Consider the following 10,000-nt stretch of genomic DNA (forward strand, 5'->3'; position numbering starts at 1 on the left):
GGTCAAATCGTGTGCCAGCATGCAGACATGCACACATAGAGAGAGAGACTGTTGCCTCTCTCAGTCACTCAAACACATGTTTGTAAGAATGAGCCCATCTTTTCCTCACCAAGGGTGTGGGTTATAGTGGAAGTGTTTTTAAGTTTTGGTGAGAGACTGAAATACTCCGATGAGTATTTAGGTCTGTCAGCCAGAGCAGTCAATTAGACGAAAATGCTCTGTCAAGTGGACAAAGAAAGATTGCACTGAAGTAAAACTGCACCAAAATGACACCTTAAGCAAGCAAAACATCTCAAGAATCAACTGAACTGGAACCTTAAAGGAACGGCTTGTGCGTGTGTAAATACATGTGCGTTTGTGGACGAATCTCAGACGAGGGGCACGTGTGTGTTGCTTCTAATACCTGTACCAGTGTTGCCATAGTACGGAGGGAGGAACCGCAAGCATTGGGACTGATATGGGTTAAATGTTAAACGCGTTAAAAATGATGTGTTGACTTTAGACAAGGGTGTGGTGGGAGGGGTCTCACGAGGAAATGTCTGAATCCTGCGACTTCTCTCTCTGCCGTACGCACGTTGTTATTATTATTGTTGTTGTGTGATGTCTCATAAACAACTGTTTAGAGTCAGGGGGTCTTTGGCACCTTCTGTGTTTTGGTGCACTGTTGCTTTAGACAGTGGATTGTATCATCATCGCATCTGTGTTATGGTCTGAGTCACTGTTTAATTCCATGCCTGAGGTGTTGTCCCTGTATTAGGACTGCACAATACATCATTAATTAAAGATTATTGTGATATTAATCTCATATTAATCTCGCAAAAGACATCAAATGAGTGGCCTAACAAATCACCTGAATTTAGTGCTACATGAAACCCTTAAGATGTGGCTGTGAGTTGTTTTTAAAATATGTCTGGGTTTTTAGTTCAATCCACGGAGGAATTCACTGTCACACAGAATAAATTCAAGAATATTCAGTTGGACTTGACAAGTTTGATTTTGTAGAGCTGATACTGGCGTCAAAATGCCCTGATAAGCCATGGCATTAATATTTCTTTTTTATAAAGTTTCTAACCAGTTTGTCTGTACTTGCGTGTGTGTGTGTGTGTGTGTGTGTGTGTGTGTGTGCGCGCACGTGGTCACTCACAGGTCAGCTGGCAGTGGGCACTTGTGAAATTGTGATGCAGAACAGAGACAGCAGTCAACCCAAACGCACCATCGCCAGGCAAACAGCCCGATGTGCCTGCCGGAGAGGCCAGATCGCGGGCACCACACGAGCCCGGCCAGCCTGCGTGGATGGTAAGGCTCAGACAATGCACCGCTACTGTGCCCATGTGCCTGCTTGGTCACTCCTACCAGTGTAGCAAACCTGAAACACGACTAAACACACCGCAGTCTGACACCACAGTCTGGCAGCACAGTCTGACATCACAGTCTGGCAGCATCTGTAAGACTGAATCACTGTGTAGAATACCTGAGAACTAATGCAGTGCTAATATGGCTAACGATGAATACAAGCTACCAGCACCAGACAGCACGACCTCAGCTCTGGCTTTGATTCGCAGTCAGACAGTCTCATATTTCTATTTGTATACTTTTATTAACACTAAACAATATTTGTTCTAATGCTGGAAATAGGTTAAGATCACTCTTGGATTACATTGCTCTGTGAGTGGAAATTGTCTGCTGAAAAAGTCTCCCTACACCACCCACTCTCTTAAAAATATTTATTCATTAGAGTGTATATCCCATCTGTTGCCATGTATAGTTTGCATTAGGCATCCTCCAACTCTTCATCAGTGGTCTGTTTCTTACGTGTACTGGTGGCAGATCGCTCTCAGACCTGTAGTGCTATTAACACATGGTAAAACTCCATCATCACTGCTGTGCCTGAGAACATCCAGCACTCATAGCAGCACGACACCCACTACCAGCATCGCTGCTGTGTTGGGAAATAATATGCAGTCAGCAGTGGAACTGTGGTCAGAAACCAGGTAGCTACGTAGAGAGGAGATGACGAACACTGTACATTTATTTAGGTTCATACAAAATGCATGTCTAAAGTGAGTGTGAGTGCAAGGCAGATGTCGTTAATACAGGGGCTGGTGAGCGTGGCATTAGCTTTAATGCTTGTCTGGATAGTAGGGCAGACACCCATGCGGTTTTTGGACCGGGTTTTCAGTGTTGAGTTACGTTTGTCGGAAGTGGGGGAAGGTTTAAACAAGCAATACAGTAATATTGGTCATATTGGTTTGTTTGTTTGTCAATCCTCATTTCCCACGCCCACTAGCAATTTTAGGCCAATCAAAAGTCAATGGCCAATTTAAAATGGAAAGTACAGAGAGAAGACACATTAGTGGTGGGTTTAATGGAATAGGAATGTCTGGTTTTGGCAACCCTACTGGAGGGTCAGACTGAGTGCCTATTGTGAGCCTTAGTCTACCGAGTCCGGGTTTACAGAGCTGTTTCCAAGCCTAAGCGAGCCAACACACAAACCTGCCTGCCATCTAGTAAACAAAAAAAGATTTATTTCATGATGGCAAAACTAACCTTAATACGATATGCAAAACAGTAGGGCCTAAATATTCCCAGTTGCACTGGCATGTTGACAGTTACATAACACCAGCCATAAGAGTTGTTTCAAACAGTGAAGGATAAATATATGGGATTGCATTGTCACTGAGTGCTTATGTGGATTTGAGTTTTATTTGAGTTTCCATTTGAGGAACTAGAAAAGTGAAGAGCTTGCCATCCTGTGGCCAGCCTGTTTGAAAGCTGAGTCTGTCTGTGTGCAGACAGGTTCTGCAGTGTTCTATATTCAGGGAGATGACCTGTCTGCCTTTAATTAAGATATTTGGAGAGGGAGGCAAGTCTAGAACAGGAGCGGGGCACAAAGGATGGGCACAGACAGTTTCTGGCGCTTTTATCATTCCCACTAGATAAAAGACTCATGTCCCGAGCTGGAATGCACACCATTGTCACGTTCGATTTTTATACACAGGTCAGCCGCAACATCAAATCCACTGACAGGTAACGTGAACAACATTGATTTTCTTGTTACAATAGCACCTGTCAAGGGGCATTTGAACAGTCAGTTTTTGAAGTCGGAGTGTTGAAAGCAGAAAAAAAGGGACAAGCATAAGGATCTGAGCGACTTTGACAAGGGTCGAATTGTGGTGGCTAGACGACAGGGTCAGAGCATGTCCAAAATGGCAGGTCTTGTGGGGTGTTCCTGGTGTGCAGTGGTTAGTACCTACCAAAAGCAGTTTATGGAAACACCACTGGTGAATCACTGACATGGTCATGGGCTCCCAAGGCTCACTGATGCCCGTGGGGGAGCGTGAGGGCTAGTCCGACTGGTCCAATCCCACGGAAGAGCTACTGTAGCTCAAACTGCTGATAAGGTTCATGCTGGCTATGATAGAAAGATGGCAGAACACAGGGCATCCCAGCTTGTAGTGCCCATGTTGACCCCTGTTCACCACCAAAAGTACCTACAATGTTACATGAGCATCAGAACTGGACCATGGAGCAATGAAAGAATGTGGTCTGGTCTGATGAATCACGTTTTCATGTACATTATATAGATGGCCAGGTGAATGTGTTACTTACCTGGGGGAGAGACGGCACCAGGATGCACTGTGGGAAGAAGGCATGCTGGCAGAGACAGAAGGATGATCTGGGCAATGTTCTGCTGGGAGACCTTGGGTCCTGGGAGGCATGTGGATGTTACTTTGACCTATAGCACTTTCCACCTACCTTCTTTCACTTGTACCACCTGACCTGTTCCACCTGATCGGCTCACTAAATAACCTTGTACACACTATAGCTTCTAAAATTTCACGTCAGGAAAAACACGTGAAATACGGTGCAAGATGCAGTAATTTTTAGTATATGGTAACATCAGTTGAACTTTTAAGTTTTTGTTTTTTCTGGGGTTTTTTTTGTTTTTTTAATTATCGGGTTGTGGTGGCGGCAGACAGTAGCTGCACTGTCACCGTGGATGTCACGGAAGAGCAGAAGGGTGTTTCTAATTGACAGTGAGGCATTTCTACCGTGCACTGCTTGCCAACTACGAGTTTTTTCTAGCAGACCCACTGAAGCCCTAGCGGTGGACACGGCTCACTGGGTGAGGTCTGTGGTATAAGCAGTGCGCTGCAGCTGCATACATTACCATGTTTACTTCCCAAACAAGTCTGCATTTTGTGCAGATTGGTTTGAATATACAGCCATGCATTCCTAGAACAATGTGATTCATTTGCATATCATGACTGACATCCAAAACAGCAAACTCTTATGAGATGAAAATAATATTTAAAAATTCTAAACCTTTGAATTTTGTTCTTTTTTTACCTAATCAAAATATTCAAAGGCCTTTTAGGTTTCAAGGGGTATTTTAACCAGTTGCTTAAATTATAGCTTCAACTTCTAGGCAATACAAGGCCTTTCGGAGTGTGAACATTGCTCATAACTCAATGCAAATGGCATACGTGCCAGGATACAGACACGGCATCTCACTGCACCACGAGTATGTTTGCTAATCGCTCTGCTGGTCCGAGGGGAGAATCAGAGGCCTGACTGTCTGCCTGTATAAGAGCCAGGATTCTGGTGCCGTCAGTATCGCCGCTTGATAACGCTGTTCACAGTCTACCAAATTCTGCTCTATTCAGAACTGCAGCTGCGGCAGATCCAGATGGATTTGTTGAACTCAAGATGTCTAGGATCAAGGCTACTTGAACACTAGAGGTGACATATGAGGCACAACAAAGCAATCCTGAAAGCTTAAACAAAGCACATCCTGAGAAGTCCATTTCCAAAAACCATGATTTATAGCTCAAACTGCAAATATAAAATAATACATATTTTTTTACACTGTGTCTTTAACCGTCCACCTGGTTTCTGTTTTTTGAAGGACAAATTCATACTATTACCATTAATCATGTAACAAAATTTTTTGGTATTCTGTACATTGAGCCAGAGCGAGTCACAGTTGTTTTCTGTTGTGTATTCTTAAGTTATCCACTCACACGCTAAGAACCTATTATTATTGTAATTTGATTCATGATTTATGTTTAATGCATAATACATAAAAACTTACTCTGAAAGGAGGTGTTTTGAAAAATGAAGCATTCTGAAATTATGTTTAATCATCTGGGGGGGGGGGGGGCGTGAATTTTAGCTGTCAGAGCAATACAGAATAATCTGAAGAGTTCTGGGCTTTTTATGACCATGATGCATGCCCCTCCTTCTCTCTCTCTCTCTCTCTCTCTCTCTCTCTCTCTCTCTCTCTCTCTCTCTCCCTCTCTCTCTCTCCCTCCCTCTCTCCCTTCCCTCTCTCTCCCTCCCTCTGTCTCCCGTTGTCTGAGCAGCTGATCACTTGGTCAGGGCCTGTGCTCTGTTAGACAGCCATAGTGTTCAATAAAGCCGGTCCTTTTAGCTCCTCACTAAGGACGTTAGCAGCTCTTTGTAACGCCAAGACCAGCGTAATTAACTAAGAGACTAGTATAATTACAGGAGGGGGAAATTGGTTTTTATTGGCTTCCACTGCTGTCTTCATGCTCCATTAGTGGAAGGCCATTAAAACCTGTTGCTCACGCGGTCTCCTTTTTAGTGCATACAGACACACACACATACACAACTGTTGTGTAGTGAGCAATAAGGGGAAAACTCACTCTGTCCATCCCATTTGTCTCTGTTTACCATTTAGTGTCTGTTAATGCATCCATCCATCCTTCCATCCATCATCCATCCATCTATCCATCCATCTTTCCATCCATCTTTCCATCTATCTATCCAGTTTTCCCACAATTAATTTTTTCCTGTTATTTTTTCCTGTGCCCATGAGTTGTTTAGGTAAGGGCATACGGCATGGCAGATGGTGCCAAGGGACAGACGGCTGGGGGGGGGGTTGGAGGTGAAGGAGGGTGGAGCAGGAGTCTGGCCTCTGGGGGCTCCTGGTATGCCTCCAACACAAGGTCATGGCAGTGGTGTGCAGAGAGAGAGACAGACTGAGACTGAAGGAGAAAGAGAGAGAGATGGAGGCAGAGAGAGAGAGAGAGATGGAGGCAGTGAGAGGTGGGGTAGAGAGAGAGAGAGAGAGAGACAGAGAGAGAGGGGGAGAGAGAGAGAAAGAGAGAGATGGAGGCAGAGAGAGAGAGAGAGATGGAGGCAGTGAGAGGTGGGGTAGAGAGAGAGAGACAGAGAGAGGCAGTGAGCGGTGGGGTAGAGAGAGAGAGACAGGGTGGGAGATAGGGAATAACAGGACAAGTGAGAGTGAGAGAGTGTGTTCGAGTGAGTGGGAGAGAGTATGTGTGAGAGTGTGTGAGAGAGAGTGAGAAGCATCAGGCCCAGGTGCGGCGCTTGCATGACAATTTGCGTAGTCGCTGTGCAGAAAGGAACCGATGGCCTGCGTGGGCATGGTAATGAGTCAGATCCTCCTCAGACTCCCCCCCCCCACGTCTGTGTTCCTTGTGAAGTGTTAATGCTCCACTAGTGTGTGTCAGCGGGTGGCTGGCTACTCTCTCAGGACCTTCCTTTTTGCTTTTCTCCTTGCATTGTTCTTGTATCACTCTGTGTCCTGTCTTTTGTTTGCCTATTCCACATGCATTGATCACTGTAGAAGGAGAATTCCTTAATCAGGGATCAATCCTTCCATGTGCAAGTGTTTAAGGTTGGCCAAGTCAACTGGTGGGGTTACACATACAGCTGCAGTCTCATCACTGTAGAGGCGATGAAAGAAAGTGCGGTTAACCGATTTGACACTCTGGTGCACACATTGATCACAGACACATGCATGATATATGGTTAAAATAGCTGGAAATAGCCATGCAGTGACACCAATAGTGTTTGTAGCATGTTAAACTCCTAAGGAGGATAGGCGTAGCATATGGTATGCCATTTGGCTTCATTATGAACACATTTTTCCAAAATCAACTTAATAGTTTTGTTTGCTTGTTTTGCTGCATTGCGAAAAACGACAGCCACTTTCGTCATGGCGACCGGCAGCGTGCTACAGGGCGAAGGCCTATGGAACAATGCTTAACATCTCTGCGCCAGCCAAACAGCTGCGTGCGTTCTCGATGCTTCTGGAAATCAGGCTCAGAGAGGCCAGAAATATCCGCTGCAGCATTCGGATCAGAGCGGCAGGCTCCGCTCCCCGGGTGGCCTAGATGAAGGTGTATTCTCGTCATAAACCTGTTAGAGGCCTCTTCTGTAGAATGGGGTATTTAGGTTGACTGCATATTTACATCTCATCCACCATAGACTTGCGTTCAAAATGACGCAATAACGGACTAAATGTTGGATAATGAAGCAATATGCGTCTCGGAATATGTGGAGGATACTGTGTGTCGCTTCGTTTCAGATGGATACAGAAACGGGCAGAAGAAAGCGTATCAGGTAGTGTGGATTGGTGTCCAGGGAAACTCGTGTTAACTGTCTGCAATGGCAGAGACAGTAGCATCTGTCTCCATTTGGCCTGGATTCCCCAGTGCTGTGTCTGCGCATGCAGCCACAGATCAGCAGAAGCGGCGCGTGGCCCGACGGTGCTGAGGAAGGTGATTAAGGTTGTAGGTCTCGCTCGCCCCCACCCACTTTCTCTGTCTCTCATTCTTTGTCTCTTTCTTTGTCTTTCTCTCTGTCTCTCTGACTGTCTCTCTTTCTGTCTCTCCCCGCCTCTCCCTCTCTCCAGTGTAAGTGAGGCAGCAAGACATTGCGATGGCTTCCCCAGACACATATTAAACCAAAATTAATTTCTTTGGAGAATAGCCATTCACATCGTTTTCTCCTGGGCTACGCTTAATGTGTCCCCACTGGGACAGTTTCACAGAAACAGATGAACCTTGGACTACAATAAACTTTGAATGGCAATTTTCAATTGAAAATCTTCTTTTTTTCATCCTTATTAGTTTATGAACTCTCAAAACCCAAAAGCTCTGCCAGTCCCACCAGTCCATGCGGCCGCGTCTTCAGCAGCGCTGCGAATCTCAGGCTGTGTATTCTGTTTGTCCTGGGCGTGCTGCTGTCCTGAGTGCCCAGATTAGGTTTAGTCCTGGACTACGCTGTAATCCCACACTGAGCGGTTCCCCTCAGGGCTGATCTGTTCCGGCACTGCAAAATGACCAAACCACAGAGCCCACAGCGTCAGCGCAGTTCAGCTCACAGCGGGCTTTACCATTAGCCAAAGAGCTAAATCGTGTTAGGAGAGGGGAAACACATGTCAATGCACCTCCATAGCCTCCAGGTCTGGAGCAATATGTCCCCTGATGACACCACCAGGGTCTAGTTCACTCTACCGGTGCACGGCTAGGTTCTGAGCGAACTGTGTGCGCTATCGGGCTCGAGTGAACAGTGTCCACCCCTCCGAACACATATGAGCGGTGACAGTGCTGGGCTTTTTACATGCCCAGACCCAGCTGACTGCACATCTCGCCCCCACTCAGCATGGCACGCGGCTGCAGTTTGCTCCTCTGTGCGCCGCTTTGTTGTCTGCCATTATGGCCCAGTTGCATTTGTGCTCTTTTGAATAGTGTCCCCCTGGGAAGCGACTGTTTGTGTGCTGCTGGCTGCATCTGTTAGCTCTGTGGGTCCGCTGGGCTCAAGCCGCGCTCACATTACTGAGCCCATGTGGCTTTGTTCAGCATTGGTTTAAGGACACTTTTTTATTGTTTGGTTGGTGGGTTTTTATGTGTGTGTGTGTGTGTGCGTGCGTGTGTGCGTGCGTGTGTGTGTGTGTGTGGTGTCTCACCATTTCGTCTTCCCTGCTCACTTTAATAAACAGAGGAATGAAGAAGGCAGTGATAGCGAATTCTCTCTTGTATCCGTGGCGACAGTCATGGATGAAAGGACCAACAGTGTTTGGGGTCAATAAACTGGTTGTAAACATAGTTTGAAAAGTATACAAAAGCCTAATGAAACTCTATAGACTTACACACTAGCTGTTAGATGTCTTGTTAAATAATTAACAATGTAAATATCAGAATCATCACTGTAGATGTTCAGTATGGAGATCAAAATGGAGATACCCAGTGTTTTGGAACTACATGGTTAAGAGAAAAACTGAGACCTAAGTCTGATTGTTACAACCCGTCAGCCCCATTCTGTCCTGGAACTATATTCATTTTCTTCTGATTTCAAACCACATTTCAAGGATAACACAACAGCATGGAGATGCCAGAGTTCAGGTTCAGGCTTTCTGGAGCCGAGCACGGCTCTGTTGGAAAGGGGCGGGGCTTCACGCGTGGGCCGCCCACTCTGCTGCGGCCGCCTTTGAGAATGACATGTGGGTTTAGGCACTTCAAGGCATCCAAGCTGGGCAGGCATCCGGGTGTCAACCATAACCATCACCCCTAACCATGCATGACTAGTGCTCATTTTTAAAAAAAAGAAAAGGTTTGAAATGAAATGAAGGCGTCTGTGAGGTTTAGCTGTGCATCGTCATTCGGCTTCTTTCAGTTTATGGTCCACACTGCACAAACACAAGTCTGTCATTCTGACAATGTCACCTGATGCAGACCTACCTGACTGTGTGTGTGTGTGTGTGTGTGTGTGTGTGTGTGTGTGTGTGTGTGTGTGTCTGCAGCACGGATCGTGAAGAACAGGCAGTGGTGTGAGATGACCCCATGCTCTGAGGGCGAGATCTGTGGACTGCTGTTCAACCATTCAGGCTGGACCTGCACCAAAGGAGGAGGGAGAATCAAAACTGTCACGGTGAGTCCCTCACCCCTGTGGCCATCGCTGGGACACATAACCACCACAACCATTTTAGGGACAGAAAACTGAGTTAATACTCACCATTGTAAGAATGTTTGTTACGTGATATCGTTGGCCACAATACCATCTAATTAGGAATGTCATTTTTTTCTAAATTCAGTGTGGTATAAGTCAGTCTGCTCATATATAGTGATATTTCTTATGTATATGCTTGTGTACTCTATGTGTGTGTGGGTGGGGTACACGTACGTGCGTGTGTGTGTGTGTGTGTGTGTGTGTGTGTGTGTGTGTG

General features: G+C 45.9%; 1 protein-coding gene across 2 annotated transcripts in view; it reads left to right on the forward strand.

The window, feature by feature from the left end:
• The window catches only part of tafa5l (TAFA chemokine like family member 5, like), a 53,587-nt gene that overhangs the window by 9,677 nt on the left and 33,910 nt on the right, over positions 1–10,000 (forward strand). For both annotated transcript variants that reach the window (XR_004775547.1, XM_035521807.1), the window contains exons 3-4: positions 1,147–1,296; positions 9,578–9,705. Coding sequence is in view for 1 of the 2 variants with exons in the window: in XM_035521807.1 (XP_035377700.1) it covers positions 1,147–1,296; positions 9,578–9,705 (278 nt within the window). In the remaining variant the exon portion in view is untranslated. The remainder of the gene's footprint in view (positions 1–1,146; positions 1,297–9,577; positions 9,706–10,000) is intronic.

The sequence above is a fragment of the Electrophorus electricus genome, chromosome 23 (assembly GCF_013358815.1).
Source record: "Electrophorus electricus isolate fEleEle1 chromosome 23, fEleEle1.pri, whole genome shotgun sequence".
NCBI lineage: Eukaryota > Metazoa > Chordata > Actinopteri > Gymnotiformes > Gymnotidae > Electrophorus > Electrophorus electricus.